The sequence below is a fragment of the Capricornis sumatraensis genome, chromosome 9, assembly GCF_032405125.1.
Source record: "Capricornis sumatraensis isolate serow.1 chromosome 9, serow.2, whole genome shotgun sequence".
Lineage (NCBI taxonomy): Eukaryota > Metazoa > Chordata > Mammalia > Artiodactyla > Bovidae > Capricornis > Capricornis sumatraensis.
In genome coordinates this window covers 21,196,333-21,222,074 of record NC_091077.1, presented here as the reverse complement: position 1 = coordinate 21,222,074, position 25,742 = coordinate 21,196,333, and the positions used below count along the sequence as shown (strand labels likewise).

Genomic DNA, 25,742 nt, shown 5'->3' with positions numbered 1-25,742 from the left:
GCTCCTCCATCCATAGAATTTTCCAGGCAAGAGTACTGGAGTGGGGTGCCATTGCCTTCTCCAAAGCGACTTAGCATGCATCTTCTCTTTTTTGGATTTCCCTCCCATTTAGGTCACCACTCCAGTACTCTTGCCTGGAAAATCCCATGGACGGAGGAGCCTGGTGGGCTGCAGTCCATGGGATCGCTAAGAGTCGGACACGACTGAGCGACTTCACTTCACTTTTCACTCTCATGCATTGGAGAAGGAAATGGCATCCCACTCCAGTGTTCTTGCCTGGAGAATCGCAGGGCCGGGGGAGCCTGGTGGGCTGCCGTCTATGGGGTCGCACAGAGTCGGACACGACTGAAGTGACTTAGCTTAGCTTAGCTTAGGTCACCACAGAGCACTGAGTTCCCTGTGCCATACAGTAGATTTTCATTAGTTATTCATCTCATTTCTTAAAAAAATATTTTAATAACATTCTATTTAGCCCAATATAGTCTAGATATCTTTTAACATATAGTCAGTATGAAGATTGTGAGGTGTTTTACACTCTTTCTCTCTCTCTCTTTTTTTTCACACTGTCTTAGACTCCAGTGTGCATTTTTTGCTTATAGCATACCTTAACTTGTTTCAAGTGCCCAGTAGTCATATGTGGCTAGGTGTTCACTAAGTTGTGTCTTGACTTTTTGTGACCCCATGGACCGTAGCCCACCAGGCTTCTCTGTCCATGGGATTTCCCAGGCAAGAATGCTGGAGTAGGTTTCCATTTTCTTCTCCTCTGGGTTCCCTTTTTACGGGAGCCCCACCCTCATCACTTCCCAAAGGCCCCCACCTCCAAATATCATCCCGTGGAGGGTTAGGGTTTTAACATACGCATTGGGAGTGGGGGACACAAACAGGAAGTTCCATGTTCTCTCCCTGCACAGTCAGGATGCGATATTCTCCCAGCATTGTTGTGAGACAACACACGTGAAGCATTGCCAGTCAGGGTGGCTCCCCCAAGCTCCAGGGCACAGAGCTTTCACTGGGCACAACCGATTCACTGACTGACTCATCAGTCATCCACATGGGTGACCTCAGTCTCCCAGAGACCACTTCCCAGAACTGGGGGCAAAGGCCAAAGTTTATTTCTGTTTGTTTTTAGAGTGTTCTATTTTATCCACCCCCCTACACTGTTTTGTCATTAAGTCGTAGAATAGGGACTTCCCTAGCAGTCCAGTGGTTAGTACTCCATGCTTCCAAAGTAGGGGATATGGGTTCAATCCTTGGTCAGGAAACTAAGATCCCACATGCCATGTGGCACAACCAGAAAAAAAATAACAGTCATATAGTATGAGGATAGCTTCCCAGATGCTGCTAGTGATAAAGAACCTGCCTGCCAATGTAGGAGACGGAAAAGACAGGTTTGATCCCTGGGTTGGGAAGATCCCCCGAAGGAGGGCACGGCAACCCACTCCAGTATTCTTGCCTGGAGAATCCCATGGACAGACGAGCCTGACGGGCTACAGTCCATGGGGTCGCAAAAAGTCAGACATGACTGAGCAACTAACACTTTCACTTTTTACTTTCATATTCACTATCATTTAGTTCTAAATAATTTTTTAAACCTTCAGTTCAGTTGCTCAGTCATGTCCGACTGTTTGTGATCCCATGGACTGCAGCATGCCAGGCTTCCCTGTCCATCACCAAATCCCAGAGCTTGCTCAAACTCATGTCCATCCAGTCTCTGATCCAGTCTGTTTTCAATTATTTTATGTCTGAATGAGTTTTAAGCATATAAAATATTGTCATATATATTGTTTTATAATCTCAGATGGTTTCACTTTCAGAATGTCTTCAGTATCTAGTACTGTCTTCTTTTTTTCTGCTGACTCTTGCTGATTTTTTTTTTCTTAGTGTGTTTTGCAATTTTGAGAATGAGAACTTATCCTTAGCACGCTTTTATCTGTTGGAATCCTGTAGAATCTAAGATGAGGGTGTGTCTCTCTTAAACAGTTTTGTCTAACTTTGTTTTTTTGCCTTTACCCATTGGCTTTGACCACTTAAAAGCAGAAGAGTAACTGGGTTTTCCTGGTGCAAGATCAGTCTGGCTCTAGTGTGGATAATGAAGTGGAGAGTCCAAGTTGTTGCAATAATTCAGATTTGAGGTGGTGACAACTTGCACTAGGCAGTATGGATGAAGACAAAAGATGAACCCTAGACCAAAGGTCACCATATTATGGCCCTCAGATTAACTCCAGCCAGTTGCCTATTTCATGGGAACATAGCCATACCTGTGTGTTCACATGTGCCAGATGCTGCTTTTTGGAGAAGGCGATGGCACCCCACTCCAGTACTCTTGCCTGGAAAATCCCATGGACGGAGGAGCCTGGTAGGCTGCAGTCCATGGGGTCACTAAGAGTCGGACATGACTGAGCGAATTCACTCTGACTTTTCGCTTTCATGCATTGGAGAAGGAAATGGCAACCCACTCCAGTATTCTTGCCTGGAGAATCCCAGGGATGGGGGAACCTGGTGGGCTGCCGTCTATGGGGTCACACAGAGTCGGACACAACTGAAGCGACTTAGCAGCAGTAGCAGATGCTGCTTTTATGACGTGACAGAGTTGTATTAATAGTAAACTGTGGGACTACAAAGCTGAAAATCTGGGGAGGGAGGTGGGAGGGGCGTTCATGTTTGGGATCGCATGTACACCCATGGTGGATTCATGTCAATGTATGGCAAAACCAATACAGTATTGTAAAATAAAGTAAAAAAAAAAAAAAAAAAGCTGAAAATCATCCTCTGGCTCTCTGCATACGAAGTTTAGTGCCCCCTGTTCTAGAGACGTGTAGGATATTGAATCTGCAGGACTTGGTGATAGACACGGTCTGAAGAGACTAAAAACACTCATCCCTCACTGTCTGAGGGACACTGAAACCCAGAGATGCTCAAATCCCTTATATAAAATGACTTAGTGATTGCATATAGGGGCCTCCCAGGTAGCTCAGTGGAAAAGAATCCACTTGCCAATGCAGGAGACACAAGAGACGCAGGTTTCATCCCTGGGTCAGGAAGATCCCCTGGAGGAGAGCATAGCAACCCACTCTAGTATTCTTGCCTGGAGAATCCCATGGACAGAAGAGCCTGATGGGCTACAGTCCATGAGGTTGCAAAGAGTTGGACAGGACTGAGCAAGTAATACACACACTCTCTCTCTCTCTCTCTCTCTCTCTCTCTCTCTCTCTCTCTCTCTCTCTCTCTCTCTCTCTCTCTCTCTCTCTCTCTCTCTCTCTCTCTCTCTCTCTCTCTCTCTCTCTCTGAGATGTGGGGCTTATGTGGCTAAAACAGAGAAATCCCAGGGAAACTGAGACTGTTGGTCACTGTAGGTGTTGGCAAGATATCTAGAGGGAGAGTCAAGAGGGAGCTGGAAGTGCTTTCTGAATTTGTGTGAAGCTCAACAGCTCTCTGTTGCTGACAGCAGCCCCTGGCTGATAGCCAGCAGAAAGAGGGGGCCTCAGCCCTACAAACACAAGGAACCAGATTCTGGCCACAGCAGGGAGCTCGGGAGTGGATCCTTCCTGGTTGAGCCTCTGGATGAGAATGCTACCCAGCTCACACTTTTTTTTCTGCACTGCACAGCTTGTTGGATCTTAGCTCCTCTAGCAGGAATTGAACCCGTGCGAGGCAATGGCACCCCACTCCAGTACTCTTGCCTGGAAAATCCCGTGGACGGAGGAGCCTGGTGGGCTGCAGTCCATAGGGTCGCTAAGAGTCGGACATGACTGAGCAACTTCACTTTCACTTTTCACTTTCATGCATTGGAGAAGGACTTGGCAACCCACCCCAGTGTTCTTGCCTGGAGAATCCCAGGGACAGAGGAGCCTGGTAGGAGGCTGTCTGTGGGGTCGCACAGAGTCGGACACGACTGAAGCGACTTAGCAGCAGCAGCAGCAGCAGCAGCAGCGGCATAGCAGTGAAAGGTCCTAATCACTGGACCTTCAGGGAACTCCCCCAGCTAATGCTTTGTTTGCAGCTGAGTGAGACCCAGCAGAGGACCCCTAAAACGTGCCAGATTCCTGACCTGCAGAAACCATGAGATAACGAACATGCATTGTTTTAAGCAGCTATGTGTGTGACAACTTGTTACGTGGCAGCAGCTGACTAGCACACCTCCTCTAAGAGGGCCCTGGCTTGCTCCCTCCTGCCGCAGGGCTTTTACATATTTTGTTTTTACTATATGGAGATCTATTGCTTCCACCAGGCACTGGCTGGATTCCTGTTTATCCTTCAGAACTCATGTAACTCAATCCTCCATCAGGAAACCTCCCTTGACCCCTGTCTAGATCAAAGCTTCCTTTTGACAGAGACCCAAAGCCCCATGGAAGCAGCCATTATTGTAGCCACAATTTTAATTTACTTGGGTCTCTGTCACTAAGATTTATGCTCTGTGAGCTGAGAATCACATCTGTCTCATTAAGGGCTGGGTACCCAGCACAGAGCAGCCGGGCCTGGCCAGTCGTAAATATCAGATTGATGGAGACAGTGAATGGAGCTTCTATGTTCAATGCTAAATAGCAGCGGGGCCCCTTTGTGCCCTAATGATGGTGATGACAAGACAATTTGGAGAACACAGGAATCCTTAGAAAACCCAAGGGGTAGGGGGTGACAGGGCCAGCTGGGGTTGAATGAACGTAGTGTGTGTGTTTGTGGGAGGGGCTGTCAATGAGCTCATACACTACATTCGTGTTTCCAGCCCCAATCACAAAATTGAATCTTGGTGTCTTTGTCCTTAAAACATTTCATCAAGTGATTCTTAGAGCTTCTCTGGCTCCTCAGACAGCAATTCAGCTCAAGTGTAAGAATAAAGGGGTGAGCATTGTACGACCTTGCTCCCCACCCCTGCACTACTCCCCTTTCTTACCGACTCTGGATGGGTGGTGAGGTGCAGAGTGGCTGTTCCCAGTCGGACGTGTTACCTTGATGGGATAGGACATTCTGGCTGGGCCCCGGGGTGGGGTTCCAGATTTAACAAGAAACATACAGCACACCCAGATAAATTTGAATTTCAGGCAAACACCAAATACATTTTGGGGAGACTTCCCTGGCAATCCAGTGGCTAAGACTCTGTGCTCCCAATTCAGGGGGCCTGGGTTCGATCCCTGGTCGGGGAACTAGATCCTGCATGCTGCAACTGAGATCCAACATAGCCAAATAAATGACTTGAATACAAAATTTTAAAACGCTTTTTCTTAACACAAGTATGTTCCAAATTTTGCACAAGACATGTTAGGGACTGTGTGTGTCAGGTTCTCTAGAGAAAGAGAACCAGCAGAATGAAGAGGAAGACAGAGAGGCCGGAATTAGCTCAGTCATGGCAGCTGGCAAATGCAGAATCTGCAGGGCCGGCTGGAGACCCTGGGAAAAGTTGATGTTGCAGCTCAAGTACAAAGGCCACCTGGAGGCAGTATTCTCCCTTCTTTGGGGGGAAACCTTGATCTTTTCTCTTAAGGCCTTCAAATGGTTGGATACAGCGCACCTACACTACAGAAGCTCAACTGCCTTACTCAACGTCAACTAGTTAAATGTTAATTATGTCTTCACAGCAATGTCAAGAACCATGTTTGGTCAAAACCCTGCATCATGGCCTAGCCCTATGGACACATAAAGTTAACTGTCACAGGATGTTTTTGTCATGTTTTTTGTTTGCTTGTTTGTTTTGGCTGAGCTGTGTGGCATGTGGGATCTTAGTTCACTGACCGAGGATCAAACCTGTGCCCCTGTACTGGAAGCTTTGAGTCTTAACCACTGGACCACCAGGGAAGTCTATAGGCGCTAGTGGTCAAGAACCCGCCTGCCAATGCAGGAGACATAAGAGATGTGGGTTCGATCCCTGAGTCGGGAAGACCCACTGGAAGAGGGCATGGCAATCCACTCCAGTATTCTTGCCTAGAGAATCTGATGGACAGAGGAACCTGGTAGGCTACAGTGCATGGGGTTGCAAAGAGTTGGATACAACTGAAGTGACTTTGCACGCACACACTGTATTTTATCTGATGCGCAGACCTACCGTCCATCCATACGGGCCTACAGAGCAGCTCCATTCCCCCCAGAGAAGCACCTGGCCAAGTGTGCACCTTCATGGAGCCCTGTCAAGGGAAGCAGAATGGGATTGTCTCCCCACTTCCTTCTGGGTGGTGTTCAAATGGGGAAGAGTGTGTCAGAGGCCAGATATGAGTCATTCTCTGCCCACGCAATGGAGGCAGCATCCATGCGGAGCAGGGGTGGGGGTAGGTAATGAGATCCACCGCTGCAAAGCCATAAAGGTGACTCATCCCTCCTAGACAAAGGCTTCTCTGCAGGCTGGGGGTTTAGAGCAGAGGTTTGCTCAGGTCTCGTGAACGGAAGGGACTTATCCAGCCAGGTCGGGGGCAGGCGTATGCTGTGAATGGGGAGGGCTGAACACATTCAAGGCTCTTGTAGTTGCAAGGAGCAGAAGCCAACTGCCTTAAGTGAATTTGTTGGTGCTTCACACAGAGACACTTAAGAGGCAGAAGTGCCGGAGTTCAGCCTGTCACTACCTCTCAGCTCTGCTCTCTGTGAACTGAGAGTCTGAGATCCTGGATCCTGAGAGACAGGAATTAGCCAGATGGCAGCAGCCATTGTCTTCTGCCCATTTAACAGAGGAGGAAGCTGGAGGCCAGAGCTGTTAGATCTCACAGCTTATTCTTACCCTTTGTTGTCTTAGTCGGTCAGTCATATCTGACTCTTTGCAACCCCATGGACTGTGGCCCAGCAGGCTCCTCTGGCCATGGGATTTCCCAGGCAAGAACACTGGAGTGGGTTGTCATGCCCTCCTCCAGGGGTTCTTTCCAACCCAGGGATCGAACCCTTGTCTCTTGCACTGGCAGGTGGAATTTTTACCACTGAGACGCCATCCTCCCTAATAAGAAATTTAAAAATATATATATCATTAATTGTTATGATGGAGAATCAGCCTAATGCTAAAATTTTGCATACTCATAAAAATGCCATTGTTGTAAAGCAACTATACTCCAATAAAAATTAATACAATTAAAAAACAAAATGGGACTTCCCTGGAGGTCCAGTGGTTGGGACTTGGCCTTCCAAATGCAGGGGGTGTAGGTTCCATCCCTGGTTGGGAAGCTGGGATCCCACATGATTTGAGGCCAAAACAACCAAAGCATAAAACAGAAGCAATGTTGTAACAAATTCAGTAAAGACTTAAAAAACATTTTTTTTAATGGACTTCCCTGGTGGCACAGTGGATAAGACTCCACCTGCCAATGCAGGGGACGCAGGTTTGATCCCTGATCTGGGAAGATCTCTTGTGCCGCAGAGCAGCTAAGCCCGCCTGCCAACTACCGTGCCTGTGATCTAGAGCCGGGGAGCCGCGACTTCTGAAGCCTGCATGCTGTAGAACCTGGGCTCCACAACAGGGGAGAAGCCACTGCAACGAGAAGCCCGAGCACCACAGTGAAGAGGAGCCCCACTCTCTGCAACTGGAGAAAGCCCAGCAATGAAGACCCAGCACAACCAAAAACAGAGTTTAAAAAACTTAAAAGAATGAAGCCATTGGGAATTCTCTGACAGTTCAGTAGTTAGGATTCTGTCTGCACTTTCGCTGCCACGGCTGTGGGTTCAATCCCTGGTTGGGAAACTAAGGTCCCACAAGCTGTGTGGTGCAGCCAGGAAAAAAAAGAACAAAACAAAACCTAAAGCCATTAGTTGACTTTCAAATAGCATTTAATGGATGAAGGAGCATTGTAGTCACTGTTATGCCACACCACAACATCACCTCATGCTCAGTGGTTTAAGTCAACTCACATCTGCTAACAAGAATCCAGGCTCACCTCAGGTGCTATTGATGGCAGCCACGTTTGCACAAGGAAGACCCTTGCTTAGGGGAAGAGAAGTGCCCCCAGCTCTGAGCTCGCTTTTCTGCCTCTCTTCTGCTCTCCTCCAGGTCTCCGTCCCTGTGTCCGGGAGCCATGGAGCCCACTGCCAGTGACTTACGGCTGGTGCCTGGAGCCGCCAAGGACGTCCTGGCTGCAGATGCCATGTGCTGCCGGATGGCCCTCTCCACTGTCGTGGCCACCAGCATCATCCTCGTCACCCTGGGAGTCCTTGTAGGTGAGTAGCCATGGGCTTGCTTGGGTCCACACACCAGGAGACTGGCGGAAAGATGCCTGGGAGTCGCTCAGGGGTGTCCCAGAGCAAAGGGCCGAGCGTACAGGCCACGGAGGCCACCAAGAGCAAGGCAGGGGGGCCCGGCGCTGGATGTTGCTGCTCTTAGCACCAGGCTGGGCACTGGGAGCCTGGGCATCGTGGTAATACCTGCAAATTTCAGGTCTCCCACATGTGGGGTTCTTAATGAAGATTCATGGCCAGGGTGAAATGGAGACCAGTAGGGAAATGAACTTATTTTGAGAAATTTGGAAAGTTCCCAAAAATATAAGAAATGAGTGAGCAGTTGTTAACTTTCCCACCTCCCACAATCAACAGTGGCTCCCACTTTATTATTATTACTTTTTGCCAGGCCACACGGCATGCTGGATCTGAGTTCCCCAACCAGGAACTGAATCCATGCTCCTGCTGTGGAAGCACCGAGTCTTAACCATTGGACCCCCAGGGAAGTCCCTCTCACTTCATACAAAATAAGGCTTCCCAGGTGGCGCTAGTGGTAAAGAACCCACCTGCCAATCCAGGAGGCATAAAAGACATGGATTCAATCCCTAGGACCAAAAGATCCCCTGAAAGAGATGGCATCCCACTCCAATATTCTTGCCTGGACAATTCCATGGACAGAGGAACGTGATGGACTACAGTCCATGGGGTCGAAAAGAGTTGGACACAACTGAGCGGACACCCACACATACAAAATGATGACCTGTTGTGAATGCTGTGGGCTGCAGTTACAGAAATACACAGAGGTCTTTTTATGTCAGTGAAAGGCTCCAGCAGATGCCTGCCAACTGCACAGAGTTCCAGGGCTGCCCCGCACCTCTGCATGGTAGCCCTGAGCCCCAGTGCCATTTAGACTTAATTTAAATGACAGGTAAAATCCAGTTCCTACATCCCTGGCAGCCACATTTCACGGGTGGCTCGTGGTTTCTGCAGGGGATGCTCAAATCTAGGACCTTCAGCCATCACGGGAAGTTCTGCTCTGACCCGAGCTCCTTCTGAGATGAGTTTCTTAGTTCTGTGTGGGGGTGTGAAAGTCACCCTTCGTTCAAAAATGATGATGGTAACTGGCAGTTTTCGGGGGAAATGGTGTGATGTGGCAAAATAATAAGTTGGCAACCCAATGTGGGATGTATATATTTTAATATTACAACGTGTATATTTTTAATAGATATTTAAAATGTATAGATGTATGTTTGTGAATATCTGGAATAGCTGGAAGTCTGGCATGGCTGATAGATGCCCTCTGATGGCTGTGAAGTGAAGTGCAGGAAAACTGGTTTTTGTGTGTGCGTGGGCACATGTGCCCTGCCTACCCCCCAACCCTGTCCCCCAGCAGAAGTCAGTTTCACAACTCAATTCTAGAAGCACAGATACATTCTGGGACAACAGTTAGATCAAATCTCCAGCAGAACCTCTGAAGCCAAGGAAGGCTTTCAGTTCTCTTCAGTTCAGTTGCTCAGTGGTGTCCGACTCTTTGTGACCCCATGAATTGCAGCACGCCAGGCCTCCTTGTCCATCACCAACTCCCGGAGTTCACTCAGATTCACGTCCATCAAGTCAGAGATGCCATCCAGCCATCTCATCCTCTGTTGTCCCCTTCTCCTCTTGCCCCCAATCCCTCCCAGCATCAGAGTCTTTTCCAATGAGTCAACTCTTCGCATGAGGTGGTCAAAGTATTGGAGTTTCAGCTTTAGCATCATTCCTTCCAAAGAAATCCCAGGGCTGATCTCTTTTAGAATGGACTGGTTGGATCTCCTTGCAGTCCAAGGGACTCTCAAGAGTCTTCTCCAACACCACAGTTCAAAAGCATCAATTCTTCGGCACTCAGCTTTCTTCACAGTCCAACTCTCACATCCATACATGACCACTGGAAAAACCATAGCCTTGACTAGACGGACCTTTGTTGGCAAAGTAATGTCTCTGCTTTTGAATATGCTATCTAGGTTGGTCATAACTTTTCTTCCAAGGAAGGCTTTCAGTTCAGTTCAGTTGCTCAGTTGTGTCCGACTCTTTGCAACCCCATGAATCGCAGCACGCCAGGCCTCTCTGTCCATCACCAACTCCCAGAGTTCACTCAGACTCACGTCCATCGAGTCAGTGATGCCATCCAGCCATCTCATCCTCTGTCTTCCCCTTCTCCTCTTGCCCCCAGTCCGTCCCAGCATCAGAGTCTTTTCCAATGAGTCAACTCTTCGCATGAGGGGCCAAAGTACTGGAGTTTCAGCTTTAGCATCATTCCTTCCAAGGAAATCCGAGGGTTGATCTCCTTCAGAATGGACTGGTTGGATCTCCTTGCAGTCCAAGGGACTCTCAAAAGTCTTCTCCAACAACACAGTTCAAAAGTATCAATTCTTTGGCGCTCAGCCTTCTTCACAGTCCAACTATCACATCCATACATGACCACAGGAAAAACCATAGCCTGGACTAGACGGACCTTAGTCAGCAAAGTAATATCTCTGCTTTTGAATATACTATCTAGGTTGGTCATAACTTTTCTTCGAAGGAGTAAGTGTCTTTTAATTTCATGGCTGCAGTCACCATCTGCAGTGATTTTGGAGCCCCCCAAAATTTAAAAACAATTTTAAAATTACAGTTCAAATTTGTCCCCTTCCCAGACAGCTCAGAATTTTACTCAGTGGTGTTACTCCAAGTGCATGGGAGCCGTGGGTATTTCAGAGGAAAAGTGTGGGGCTTATTGGGGGCCCAGAGCATAAGCACTTGCGTCCACATAGCGGGGTTCTTGTTACCTTTCTTTTTAGTTCCTTGCAGGAGAAAACAACCATTTTTAGAATTGTTTTAGTCTGTTCTATCTATTCAATAAATAAGTATCTAAATATCTATCTGGATGAATATTCATTCCAGTAAGTAGAGCTGGGATCTGACTTCCATAGGGTAGATGACAGCTACTTCTATTTTTAAATTTAAAAAAAATTGTTTTCTTTGGCCATGCCAGATGGCTTGTGGGGTGTCTTAGTTCCCCTACCAGGAATTGAACCCAGGGGCACGGTAGTGCAAGTGCTGAGTCCTAACCACTGGGCAAAACCACATGGCATGTGGGATCTTATTTTCCTGAACAGGGATTGAACCCAAGCCCCCTGAATTGGCAGCTCAGAGTTTTGAAAGATTGCTGCTACAAGCCATGAATGATGCTGGGAATCTTGGCCTCCGGAGGAGAAGAATTCCATCTGGGGCCAGTGATGAGGCTTGATTGCTCAGAACTTTTTGTATAATAATGTTTTATTCAAGTATAAAAGAGAGAGAAAGCTTCTGACATAGACATCAGAAGGGGGTAGAAAGAATGTCCCCTTGCTAGTTTATAGTAAGGCATTATATACCTATTAGCAGGGTGCTAATTAGAGAAAGGAAATGCCTCAAAACTGAGAGTTGCACCAGGCCCCTCAATCACAACATGCATTTTGAGATAGCATTGTCACAAGGTGAGTTGTCCTCGGCCATAAAACAATTGACATGAATCTTGAAGATAGGCAGATTTCCAAGTAAATGCATAGTTTCATTAACATAGCTTAAGAGAATATTTCTCTTAAGAAATAAAGTAAGAGTAAAACATACTGGTTTGTTGAGCCATTATCGTTCTGAGTCTTAGGCCAAACCGACTTGAAGAAAGGCAGATTCTAAGATAAATACACAGTTTATTAACATAGCTTAAGAAAAACATCTCCGTAAGAAAAACTGCATTGGGTGGCTCAAGGTTTGAGAAGAGTTCAGGTGGAACCAGGTGTCCTGAAGGCAACACAGAATTTTAAAAGAAATCTCCTTTTAATTTTGCATAGAGAAGGAAGAACAACCTCTGACACCCGTAGTGTGTTCTGATACTTACAGTCTATTTCCTCTGCCTGGGGACCTCTAGCCTTCCTGCCTGTTACCCTCTCAGTTTTAACTATTGGACCACCAGGGAAGTCCCCCTGTTTTTAAAATTTAGCAATTACGATCATTTTTGACTGGGGGCCCCTTTGCCAGTCTTGCGTATTTTTTGACAGAAAGAGCTGTCTTCGTGTGCTCTGTAGGATTATATTCTTTACTTTAAGACACTTAATGTTCTTTGCTGTATGTGGTTCCCATAGTGTTTCCAACAGTTGGAAGTTGTGTTATTCAGGGGCTGGCATCACGGGTGGGGATCTGAGGGTCCTGGTATCCCTGACTGTGGCCATGCCCCTGTCATACTAGGTGCCCTCTTCCAGGGAAAGTGAAAGTGTTAGTCACTCAATTGTGTCCGATTCTTTACGACCCTGTGGACTGTAGCCCACCAGGCTCCTCTGTCCGTGGGATTCTCTAGACAAGAATACTAGAGTGGGTAGCCATTCCCTTTTCCAGGGAATCCTCCTGACCCAGGGATCAAACCCTGGTCTCCTGCTTTGCAGGTGGATTATTTATCATCTGAGCTGCCAGGGAGGAGGTGGGAATTGCCCCAAAGTTGAGGTAAGGTCTTTTAAGGCCATTTCAGCCATTTTTGGCTGAAGTTGACCCGGGGCCCTGGGCCAGGCATTTCTAGGGGGAGTCAGCCTTCCCCTTAAGGGAACCTGGGGACACCTGGGGCTTTTGTGCTGGACCTGGCAGCCTTCAGGTGAGTGATGGATGAGAGTGGATGAGGGGGCACGTAGTGACTTCCCTGATGGTCCATTGGTTAAGGACTTGCAGGGGATACAGGTTTGATCCCTGGTAGGGGAGCTATGATTCCACATGCCTGGTGGTCAGAAACCAAAATCATAAAGCAGAAGCATTGTTGGAACAAATTCAATAAAGACTTAAAAAAAATAGTCCTCTTAAAAAAGAAAAAAAAAGAGCACTGTTAATAGTCACTCAACCCCCAGGGAGTCAGCCCACCCCCATTAGCTGGGATGACCAGCCCTGGGGTGGCGGGGGGCCTTGGAGGCCAGCTTCGCTGACTGAGCCCTGCCCCTGCAGTGGGCGCTCTCACGGGGCCCTGGTCTCGTCCGCAGCCTCCCTCTCCACACAGGGTGTCGACGTAGAGCACACGGCTGAGCTGCGTGGGATCCGGTTTGCCCCCAGCTTGCAGCAGGAGACCTCAGAGTACTACCGCACGCTCACGCCCGCTCTGGAAATGCTGGTGAGGGTCCTGGGAGCCAGGGGTGGGGGCAGCAAGTGGGTGGCCAGGGGCTCTGACTGAGGCAGCAGGGCAGAGGAAGGGAGAGGGGCCATGGGAGGAACAGGGCGCAGCTGGTTCTTTCTGGAAAGCAGGGGATGGCAGCATAGGGTGGGAACCTCCGTGTACAAGACCCATAGGTTTTATTGGAAGGTTGTAAACTGCATTTCAGTAGAGAAATCAGAACTTTCCTATGTGGCTAGTGGGAATCTGAAAAGGAGCAGCCTCTGTGGAAAGCAGTGTGGCAGTTTGACCCTGATGCTGGGAAAGGTTAAGGGCAGGAGGAGAGGGGGCGGCAGAGGATGAGATGGTTGGATGGCATCACCAACTTAATGGACTTGAGTCTGAGGAAACTCCGGGAGTTGGTGATGGACAGGGAGACCTGGCGTGCTGTAGTCCATGGGGTTGCAAAGAACTGGACACGACTAAGCAACTGGATGATGAACAGCAATACCATCTGACCCAGCCATTCCGTTCCTGGGTGTCTGCCCCAGAGAAACAAAAACGTGTGTCCACGCAGAAACCTGCTCCCAAAGGAAACGTGATGCTCCCAGCACATGAGTCATGATAACCCCCAAGTGAGAGCAGCCGGACTGTCCATCAGCAGCTAATGGACAAACAGCTGGGAACCCTCCACGCCCGGGAGCATCACCCAGCCCTGACACCCACTACCACCACCACGTGGGGAGAACACGCCGCTCAGTGAGAGACGCAGACACAGAAGGACACTCAGGCTGTGACTCCGCTGGTGCGGAACGTCCGGAACAGGCCGATCCACAGACACAGAGAGTGGGTTCCTGTGGTCAGGGGCTGGGGGAGGGGCTGGGGGGGTAACTGGTAATGGGCTTCTTTTGGAGCGATGAGAATGTTTTAAAATCGTGGTGAGTTGTACAAATCTGTGAATGTACTAAAAGCCCATCTAACTGTATACTTTTAAAAGATGAGTTTTTATGGTAGGTGACTTACACCTCTTTTTTTGGGCTGCATTGTGTGTCCTGTTGAACTTCCCTGCCCAGGAATTGAACCCACACCCCCTGCAGTAGAAGTACAGAGACTTAACCCCTAGACCACCAGAGAAATCCAACTTATACCTCACTTGGTTTTTTTTTTGGCCATGCCATGTGGCATGTGGGATCTTATTTCCTCTGAAAGTGAAAGTGTTAGTCACTCAGTCATGTCCGACTCTTTGCGACCCCCATGGACTATAGCCCACCAGGCTCCTCTGTCCGTGGGATTCTCCAGGCAAGAATCCTAGAGTGGGTTTCCATTTCCTTCTTCAGGGGATCTTCCCCACCCAGGGATCAAACCCAGGGCTTCCACATTGCAGGCAGATTCCCCTTACCAGGCATGGAACTAATGCCCACTGCAGTGGAAGCTCAGAGTCTTAACAATGGACCTCCAGGGAAGTCCAAATTCATCCATTTTTAAAGTGGCATTTAGTACATTCACAGAGTTGTGCAACTATTACCTCTAATTCCAGGAGCTTTCATCACCCCCAAAGGAAACCCTATCTCCCCATCAGCAGTCACTCCCATCCCCTCCCCAGCCCCTGACCACCAGGAACCCACTCTCTGTGTCTATGGATCGGCCTGTTCTGGACGTTTCCCCTCAGTGGAGTCACACCTTGTGCGTCCCTCTGTGTCTGCTTCTCTCACTGAGCACCATGTTCTCAGGGTCCGTCCACGTGGTTGTGAGTGTCAGGGCTTCACCTCTGCTCATGGCTGAGTGATGCTCCCGTGTGTGGAGGGACCACATGTTTCTCCATCATGTGTTGGTGGAGCTGTGTTTTCATAGGCACAACCTGGGACTGCCCACCCCATCACTCACTCAGCAGTGTGAACTGACTGCACACATGGAGCTGAAGAGGAGGTGCTTTTCTCCTCCTCCCCCACTCTCCCACCCCACGGTCTCCATGGGGTCTCACATTTGTGGCTGTTGTTTCTCTTGCAGTTTGTCAGCAGCTTTCAAGAGACAGAGTTGGAGTCCAGCTGTGTGGGCTGCACGGTGCTGAGTTACTGGTGAGTGAGGGCCTCCTGGGGGTAAAGGATCTTGGGGGACCCCTGGATTTGCAGAGAATTCCAGCTGAGAAGGGCCCTGCCTCTCAAGGCCAATGTCCTCCCCACCAGGGAGGGCAACGCCAGCGTCCTGGTACGTTTCCGGCTGCACTTTCTGCTGCTGGCCCTGTGGACGCCGAGCCCAGGCCTGGAGGAGCAGCTATTGCAGCGGGGACTTCATGCGAGGCTGCAGGGCCTTGGCATCCCCCTGGCCTCCTATGGCACTATTGTGTCTGCCCAGCTCACAGGTGAGTGACCCCAGGGTTGTGGCATCCCCCAGCCCCCTGTGGCACTATCGTGTCTGCCCAGCTCACAGGGGAGTGACCCCAGAGACAAGGAGACTTTGGGAGGGATGTGCTGGGAGAGGGGAGCCAGGTGGAAGTTGCATTAAACTTGACACTTTCCATAATCGACCCTTTCAGTGACAAGGAAACGTATATACATTGCTTTACCTTCAGTGGTAGACACCACAGGGTGGCAACTTGTAATTATTTTCATCTTTGCCACCCACTGGGTCTCTGTCAAGATGACTCAACCTGGCTATCATAGCACAAAAGCAGCAAAGACAATATATAAACAAATGGACACTTATCTGTGTATCAATAAAACTTTATAAATTATAAACAAGTGGTGGGCCAGATTTGGCCCCTGGCCCCCTGGTATAGAACTAAGCATAGATGTTATGCTCTAAAATTCTAAGATTACTATGTGTTGGGATTTGACAGCCAGATGTGATTTTAGAGTGTGCAGATTAAAAGGTTGTTGCCTTGACCTGGCATTGGAGGACATTTACAGTCCCCTTCTACCACCCCTGATACGCTTGGTGTCTGAGTAACCTCACCAGTGCTGAGAGAGATTTCTGCACAGATGAAATTGTTTCAGGTCTACACCATCCACTCTGGCAGCCACCTGCCCCATGTGGCTGTTGTGCTCTTATTATGAGGAACAGAATATTTTATCTGATTTTATCTCAGTTGAGTTAGAATTTAAGGGGCTCCCAGGTAGACAGTGCAGTTCTCTGCTTTGCAATATGATGTTGTCAAAGAAATTCGCCACTCGCTAAATAATCTTTTATCTCTTTGTTTTGTTTCAGGAAGCCAGAAGGGGCCACTGACAGAAAGAGACTTAAAATCAGGTATGTTTTGATGAATGGATAAAGAAAATGTGGTGTTTACACCACACATATACACATATACACAATGGAATACTACTCAGCCATAAAAAAGAATGAAATAATGCCATTTGCAGCAACCTGGATGGACCTAGAGATTCTACTAGAAGTAAGTCAGGCAGAGAAAGACAAATACCATATGACATCACTTATATGTGGAATTTAAAAGATGTTACAACAAACTTATCTACAAAACAGACTCACAATATTGAGAACAGATTTGGGATTGCCAAGGTGGAGGAGGGTCAGGGAGGGAAGGATTATGGGTTGGGGATTAGCAGATACCAACTATTATATACAGGATGGATGAACAATGAAGTCCTACTGTATAGGACAGGGAGCTATTAATATATTCAATGTCCTGAGACAAAACATAAGGGAAAAGAATATGAAAAAGAACGTATACATGTATAATTGAATCGCTTTGCTACACAGCAGGATTAAACACATTATAAACCAACTATTGTTGTTGTTTAGTCGCTCAGTTGTGTCTGACTCTTTGCAACCCCATGGACCGCAACACGCCAGGCTTCCCTGTCCACTATCTCCAGGAGTTTGCTCAAATTCATGTCCATTGAGCCATCCAGCCATCTCATCCTCTGCCATCCCCTTCTCCTCCTGCCTTCAACCTTTCCCAACATTGTGATCTTTTACAGTCAGTCGACTCTCTGCGTCAGGTGGCCAAAGTATTGGAGCTTCAGCATCAGTCCTTCCAATGAGTATTCAGGGTTGATTTCCTTTAGGATTCACGGGGTGGATCTTCTAAACGTCCAAGTGATTCTCAAGAGTCCTCCAGCACCACAGTTCAAAGGCATCAGTTCTTCAGCGCTCAGCCTTTTCTATTTTCCAACTCTCACATCTATTCATGACTACTGGAAAATCCATAGCTTTGACTATATGGACCTTTGTATGCAAAGTAATGTCTCTGCTTTTTAATACGCTGTCTAGGTTTGTCAACGCTTTTCTTCGGAGGAGCAAGCGTCTTTTAATTTCATGGCTGCAGTCACCGTCTACAGTGATTTTGGAGCCAAAGAAAATAGAATCTGTCACTGCTTCTATTGTTTCCCCATCTATTTGCCATGAAGTGATGGAACTGGATGCCATGATCTTTGTTTTTTGAATGTTGAGTTATAAGCCAGCTTTTTCACTCTCCTCTTTCACCTTCATCAAGAAGCTGTTTAATTCTTCTTCACTTTCTGCCATTAGGGTGGTGTCATCTACATATCTGAGGTTATTGATATTTTTCCCAACAGTCTTGATTCCAGCTTGTGATTCATCTAGCCTGGCATTTTACAAGATGTACTCTACGTGTAAGTTAAATAAGCAGAGTGACAATATACAGTCTTGACATACTCCTTGCCCAAGTTTGAACCAGTCTGTTGTTCCATGTCCAGTTCTAACTGCTGCTTCTTGACTTGCATACAGGTTTCTCAGGAGGCAGGTAAAGTGTTCTGGTATTCCCATCTCTTTAAGAATTTCCCAGTTTTTTTGTGATATATACAGCCACAGGCTTTAGCATAGTCAATGAAGCAGAAGTAGATATTTTTCTGGAATTCTCTAGTTTTTTCTATGACCCAGTAGATGTTGGCAATTTGATCTCTGGGTCCTCTGCCTTTTCTAAATCCAGTTTGAACATCTGGAAATTCACAGTTCACATACTGTTGAAGCCTAGCTTGGAGGATTTTGAATATTATTTTGCTAGCATGTGAAATGCGGAGAAGGCAATGGCACCCCACTCCAGTACTCTTGCCTGGAAAATCCCATGGACGGAGGAGCCTGGTAGGCTGCAGTCCATGGGGTCGCTAAGAGTCGGACACAACTGAGCAACTTCACTTTCACTTTTCACTTTCATGCATTGGAGAAGGAAATGGCAACCCACTCCAGTGTTCTTGCCTGGAGAATCCCAGGAACGGGGGAGCCTGATGGGCTGCCGTCTGTGGAGTCGCACAGAGTCGACACGACTGAAGCAACTTAGCAGCAGCAGCATGTGAAATGAGTGCAGTTGTGCAGTAGTTTGAACATTCTTCTTTGGGATTGGAATGAAAACTGCCCTTTTCCAGTCCTTTGGCCACTGCTGAGTTTTCCAAATTTGCTGGCATATTGAGTGCAGCACTTTAACAGCATCATCTTTTAGGATTTGAAATAGCTCAGCTGGAATTCCATCACCTCCACTAGCTTTGATCGTAGTGATGCTTCCTTAAGCCCACTTGACTTCACACTCTGGGATGCTCTAGGTAAGTGACCACGCAATTGTGGTTATCCAGGTCATTAAGATCTTTTGTGAGTAGTTTTTCTGTGTTCTTGCCACCTCTTCTTAATATCTTCTGCTTCTTGTTAGGTCCATACTGTTTCTGTCCTTTACTGTGCCCGTCTTTGCATCAAATGTTCCCTTGGTATCTCTAATTTTCCTGAAGAGATCTCTAGTCTTTCCCATTCTATTATTTTCCTCTGTTTCTTTGCATTGTTCACTCATAAAAGCTTTCTTATCGCCCCTTACTGTTCTCTGGAACTCTGCATTTAAATGGGTATTATCTTTCCCTTTGTCCTTTGCTTTTCGCTTCTCTTATTTTCTCATCTATTTGTAAGTCCTCCTCAGACAACCATTTTTGCCTTTTTGGATTTCTTTTTTTGAAGATGGTTTTGATCACCACCTTCTGAACAACGTTACGAACCTCCATCTATAGTGCTTCAGGCATTCTATCAGATCTAATCCCTTGAATCTATTTGTCACTTCCACTGTATAATCATAAGGGGTTTGATTTAGGTCATACCTGAATGGCCCAGTGGTTTTCCCTACATTCTTCAATTTAAGTCTGAATTTTGCAATAAGGAGTTCATGATCTCAGCCACAGTCAGCTCCTTGTCTCTCTCTCTCTCTCTCTCTCTTTTTTTTTTTTTTTTTTGCTGACTATATAGAGCTTCTCCATCTTTGGCTGCAAAGAATATAATCAATCTGATTTCAGTATTGACCATCTGGTGATGTCCATGTGTGGAATCATCTCTTGTGTTGTTGGAAGAGGTGTTCATTATGATCAGCGCATTCTCTTGGCAAAACCCTGTTAGCCTTTGTCCTGCTTATAAATCAACTGTACTTCAATTTTTAAAAATCAAGTATGTTTTTTCAGCCCCTTGCCCTCTGCCCAGTTTTCTCTGCAAACACCAAGAGAGGTTTCCTGAAGCGTCTTTAAGGCACACAAAGGAAATCCCTCAAACACAGTAAACACTAGTTCTGTGCACCAGCCTTTTATGGGGGAGATGGAGTCATGGTCCTGTGTGAGCAAAGGATCTAACAAATGAGGCACTTTTAATTGTTCAGAGCTAAGCATAATTAGAAGAAGGCATTATATTTTTTTAAGTGATGTAATGCTGGAATCAAGATTGCTGGGAGAAATATCAATAACCTCAGATATGCAGATGACACCACCCTTATGGCAGAAAGTGAAGAGGAACTAAAAAGCCTCTTGATGAAAGTGAAAGAGGAGAGTGAAAAAGTTGGCTTAAAGCTCAACATTCAGAAAACAAAGATCATGGCATCCAGTCCCATCACTTCATGGGAAATAGATGGAGAAACAGTGGAAGCAGTGTCAGACTTTATTTTGGGGGACTCCAAAATCACTGCAGATGGTGACTGCACCCATGAAATTAAAAGACGCTTACTCCTTGGAAGAAAAGTTATGATCAACCTAGATAGCATATTCAAAAGCAGAGACATTACTTTGCCGACTAAGGTCCATCTAGTCAAGGCTATGGTTTTTCCAGTGTTCATGTATGGATGTGAGAGTTGGACTGTGAAGAAGGCTGAGCGCCGAAGAATTGATGCTTTTGAACTGTGGTGTTGGAGAAGACTCTTGAGAGTCCCTTGGACTGCAAGGAGATCCAACCAGTCCATCCTAAAGGAGATTAGCCCTGGGATTTCTTTGGAAGGAATGATGCTAAAGCTGAAACTCCAGTACTTCGGCCACCTCATGAGAAGAGTTGACTCATTGGAAAAGACTCTGATGCTGGGAGGGATTGGGGGCAGGAGAAGAAGAGGACGACCGAGGGTGAGATGGCTGGATGGCATCACTGACTCAATGGACACGAGTCTGAGTGAACTCTGGGAGTTGGTGATGGACAGGGAGGCCTGGCGTGCTGCGATTCATGGGGTTGCAAAGAGTTGGACATGACTGAACTGATCTGAACTGAACTGAAATGTTTTTGTTAAAAGAAAAGACAGAAAGCATACAGTTTTGGGACGGGGAAAGAGTCTGGACCACCTAGAATTTCACTGCTTTAAATATTCTGATGCCCTCCTAGCCGGCTCACAGCATGAATATCACACAATGTCTGCCTCTTCGTGACCCCACGGACTTAGCCCAGCAGCCCCCTCTGTCCTTGGGATATCCCAGGCAAGGATACCTGAGTGTGTTGCCATTTCCTTCTCCAGGGGATCTTCCTGTCCCAGGGATTGAACCCACGTCTCTTGCATCTCCTGCATTGGCAGGTGGATTCTTTTACATTTATCCAGCTCTACCTCAATGGTTCCCAGCTAGGGGTGATCCTTCCCCCAGGGGACACTTGATGATGTCTGGGAACATTTGTAGTCATGACGGCTGGGGGCTCCTGGCATCCAGAGGTGGTGGGCTGGCGATGCTCTCCACCCCACAGTGCCCAGGATGGCCCCCCACCCTGCAGAGAATGATTGACCCTAAATGTGAACCTACACTTCAGTGACAAATTTTATGTAATATGTACTCTACTCCAATTTAAAAATTAATTTCATTTATTTCTTTTTTAAAAAAATGAATGGTAGAAATGTAAAAAGTACACACATGGGACATGTATGCTTGGGTTGCACAGCCCTGGCCCGGGTGCTGACTGGCATTCTTGTGTGTTATGTGTCTGTACTGACTCTGAGAAGATTGTTTCAGAAAGACTCAGTGAAAAGAAAGCAGAGAAGTGACGTTTTTCCTGCTCTGCAGTTTCTGCCTGGAGAGAGAAATCTCTGTGCAGACAGGAGAGGTGGAATGAGGCCAGGCACCTGGTTCTTGTCTGCCCTCAGGCCGCTGTCCAGGGAATGCCTTTTCCTGCGGGAACAGCCAGTGCGTGACCAAGATGAACCCAGAGTGCGATGACACAGCCGACTGCTCCGACGGCTCCGACGAGGCCCACTGCGGTCAGTCTGCCTGTCTGAACTGGCCCACAGGTCACATGGCCTCTCCAGGGTCAGCTGCTGGCTCTGCGCTCTGGCCCACTGCGCCCATCGCATGCAGACATGTGGGTCTGGCATTCACTGGAGCTGGGCAGAGAAAGGGAGGGAGCACCTGTGATATGACAAGAAACATGAGCAGGAAGCAGAGAAGGGAGAGCTCGAGGTGTGGGGTGAGAAGGGAAGATATCAGGCTGATAAGAGGTCCTGGTCAAACCGGGAAGCCTCGAATACCAGGAGCTGGAGGTCTCCTGTACATAGTGGGGAGTCACCAAAAGGATCTGAGCAAGGGAAAATTACAGTTGAAATGTCGTAAGAGTAGTCAACATTTTTCTAATAGTGCTAGCCCATATGCGATAAGGCAGGAACAGTAGTATAAGTATTGGAAAGGAAGAGGGAAAACTATCAAAATTTGCATATGATTATCTAAATGAATCAATAAATTGACTAAAAGGAGATTGGAAAAATAAGACAGTTCAACAATGAGGGGGAGATAAATCCTAGCACATAAAAAAAGTGATTGCTTTTCTTTATACAAGTAATGACAGGTTAGAAGATATGGAAAAAAATCTCACTGTTGATCAAGATGTGCTCAGTCGCTCAGTTCTGTTTGATTTTTTGTGACCCCCACGGACTGCAGCCTGCCAGGCTCCTCTGTCCATGGGATTTCCCAGGCAAGAACACTGGAGTAGGTGGCTGTTTCCTCCTCCAGGGGATCTTCCTGACCCAGGGATTGAACCTGTGCCTCTCATATCTCCTGCACTGGCAGGAAGATTCTTTCCCACTGTGCCACCTGATCAATAGCAACACAAAATTAACATGGGTCATGTCTATAATAACAATTAAATAGAAAATGTTGCTGAAGGACATAAAAGGAGACTAAATAAACAGAGATATGGCATCCTATGAAAAGATGGATGTATAAAGACTTTGAAACTTTCAAAATACATGGTGAGGAACACATTCATGGTGTCTGGTGCCTGGATGTGGAAGATAATATAGAGGTTGATTGAAATTGGCAGGTGTGGTCAGGAGTCCCCGCAACCCCTCAGACTCAGTGATTCACTGGAAGTACGCATAGGACTTGGTAAAGCTGCTGTATGCGTGGTTATACCTTCTTACAGAAAAGGATACGGCTGAAAGTCAGCAAAGAAAAGTGCAGAGTCCAGGAGAGACAAAGCTCAAGCAAGCTTCCATTTAGCTTCTTCCAGTGGAGTCAGGTGGACAGTGCTTAACCAGTTTGCCCAGAAGCATATGTGACATCACACACAAAGTATTTCCAACCCCGGGGAGCTCACCCGAGTCTTGGTGTCCAGGGTTTTGTGTTAGGGGTTGGTCACATAGGTACGTAGCACTCATATAGCTGAGTTTAGTATATGATTGTCTTGGATCTGCCAAAACAAAGGACCTCAGGCTGAGTGGATGAGACAGCAGAAATTTACTCTCTCCCCGCTCTGGAGGCTAGAAGGCTGAGATGAAGGAGTCAGCAGGGCCAGTTCCTTCTGAGGCCGTGAGGGATAATCTGTTCCATGTGGTCTCCCAGAATCTGCTGGTTTGCTGGTTCAGATCTTTGACATCTGAACATGGTGACTGTGGGGATGAGAGACTGGAGACAGACGTGCCAGGATGGCCCCTGGGCAACTGCAATCCTGCCTTCTGGGGGTCCTGGTTGGTGATCTCTGTCTTGCAGACTGTGGCTTGCAGCCTGGCTGGAAGACAGCCGGCAGGATTGTGGGTGGTGTGGAAGCGTCCCCAGGGGAGTTCCCTTGGCAAGTCAGCCTCCGTGAAAACAACGAACACTTCTGTGGGGCCGCCATCATCAGTGCCAGGTGGCTGGTGTCCGCTGCCCACTGCTTCAACGAGTGAGTCCACGTCCCTGCAGGCTCAGAGCCCTCCCTGCACCTGTATCCCATCTTCCTTCCACTCTGGGGACTCCACCACCCTGGGAGTGTCCTTGGAACTCGCTGTTTTCTTTCCTTCTCTTTTCTTTTTGTTAAATCTGAATGTATTTTAATTGTGGCAAAATATCCATAACACAAATTTACCATTTCAAGTGCATAGCTCAGTGGCATTAAGTACATTCACGTTGTCTGTCATGTAATCATCCCCACCATCCATTTCTGAAACTTTCTCATCTTCCCTAATTGAAACTCTGTCCCTTTAAACACTAACCCAGGGACTTCCCTGGGGGTCCAGTGGTTAAGACTCCACGCTTCCAACACTGGGGACACTCAGGTTCAATCTCTGGTCGGGGAACTAGGATCCAGCAGGCCAGGTGGCCAAAAAATAAGAACAAACCACCACCAACAAAAAAATATCCATACTGACTCCCCAGCCCCTCCCCCAGCCCCTGGCCCCGCCATCTACCTCCTGTCTCAATGGATCTGACTCCTCTAGGACCCCCTGTGAGTGGGATCAGTTTTGTCCTTCTGCGTCTGGCTTCTCTCATTGAGCATCGCGTCCTCAAGGTTTATCCAGGTTGCAGCAGGTGTCAGTTCTTTCCTTTTTTGGTTAGATAATATTCCGGTGTGGTGTTGGACATGTCTGTTCATTTATCCATCGATGGACACGTGGGGTTCTCCTGCCTTTTGGCTGTTGTGAATAACGCTGCTACAAACGTGGCTGTGAGAGTATCTGAGTCGCTACTTTCAGTTCCTTTGGGCATAAATCCAGAGGGAGGATTGCAGGCTCATATGCTGGTTCTATGTTCACTCCTTTGAGGAGCCGCCATCCTGTTCTCCACAGCAGCTGCACCGTTTTCCATCCCCACCAGCCCTGCGCAAGGGTTCCAAGGTTTTCACATTCTCGAGAAGTTCCTTTAACATTTATTGTAAAACCGGGTGACTATGTGGGTGGTCTGGAGCGCTTGGCTGGTCACCGGGCATTGCTTTGTGTGCCTGCTGCGGGCTGCTGTTTAGTGGGTCCTGGTCACGAGCTATCTAGTTGTGAGATCCTAGGGAGCCCAGGGCTAGTGCTGACTGCTGAGTGGCGGGTGGAGTCCGGATCCTGAAGACTGAAGTGGGGTTGTTGCCCACCCACTGGCAGGTGAAGCCAGGTCCTGGGGTTGGTGCCAGCCTACTGGCAGGCAGAGCTGGTTCCTGGAGTCTGGCTGCAGGACCCGGGGATCCCAGAGCTGGTGTCAGATCATTGTTGGGGGTGGGGCTGGTTCCATACACAGCCAGGTATGGGTTCCGGAGTGTCCCGGAGGTTGCACTGGCTTGCTCGTGGGCAGGGCTTGGGCCTGGTCCCAGGGCAGGGGCTGGCGTGCCCTGTGGGTCATGGTCTTGCATCTGGTGTCTGCCACCTGAGGGCTTTCCCAGTGGCTCAGGGGTAAAGAACCTGCCTGCAGTGCAGGAGCCACAGGAGACGCGGGTTTGATCCCCGGGTCGGGAGGATCCCCTGGAGGAGGGCATAGCAACCCACCCCAGTATTCTTGCCCGGGACACCGCATGGACAGAGGAGCCTGGTGGGCTACTGTCCATGGGGTTGGACACGACTGGAGCAACTTGGCGCTCACGGTGTCAGCCCCCTAGTGGTGAGGCTGGTCTAGCAGGCTTTCTGTGGTCCTGGTCCTCTGGTGGGTAGGGCTGTGTCTAGGCGTGGCTGTGGGGTTGGGGGCGGGGAGGTCTCAAGGCGGCCTGTCTGCCAATGGGTGGGCTGTGTCCCCCGCTCCCCCCGGCTCAGGTAGCTGCCTGGCTTTGGGTGTCCCACCACCTGGCACCTGCGGGCCGTTGGGCAGGGCCAAGTCTTGGGGCAAACAGCCAAGGTGGCTTCACTAACATCAGTGTTCACGTGGCTGGAGGTTCCCCAGTATGCCCCTCACTGGTGTCTGTGTCCCAAGGGTGATCCCACAGTGCCACCCCCACCTCCCCAGGAGACCCTTGGAGTCCAGCAGGCAGGTCTGGCCCAGGCTTCTATCGAATTACAGCTTCTGCCCTGGGGCCCAGTGCACCTGGGTTCTCTGTGAGCCTTTCAAGGATGAGGCCTCCTTCTCCCCTGTCCTGTGAGGGCTCCTGCAGTTAAGCTCCACCAGCC

At 48.2% G+C, this 25,742-nt stretch overlaps 1 protein-coding gene across 2 annotated transcripts in view; it reads left to right on the top strand.

The window, feature by feature from the left end:
* The first annotated feature begins 7,976 nt into the window (after nt 1-7,976).
* TMPRSS9 (transmembrane serine protease 9) overlaps nt 7,977-25,742 on the top strand; it is a 31,991-nt gene continuing 14,225 nt past the window's right edge. Inside the window, exons 1-7 of one of the 2 annotated variants that reach the window (XM_068981188.1) lie at nt 7,977-8,118; nt 13,131-13,258; nt 15,245-15,312; nt 15,421-15,596; nt 16,442-16,483; nt 21,561-21,674; nt 23,398-23,569. In XM_068981188.1, the coding sequence (XP_068837289.1) occupies nt 7,977-8,118; nt 13,131-13,258; nt 15,245-15,312; nt 15,421-15,596; nt 16,442-16,483; nt 21,561-21,674; nt 23,398-23,569 (842 nt within the window). The remainder of the gene's footprint in view (nt 8,119-13,130; nt 13,259-15,244; nt 15,313-15,420; nt 15,597-16,441; nt 16,484-21,560; nt 21,675-23,397; nt 23,570-25,742) is intronic. The other variant, XM_068981191.1, reaches the window with a different exon arrangement.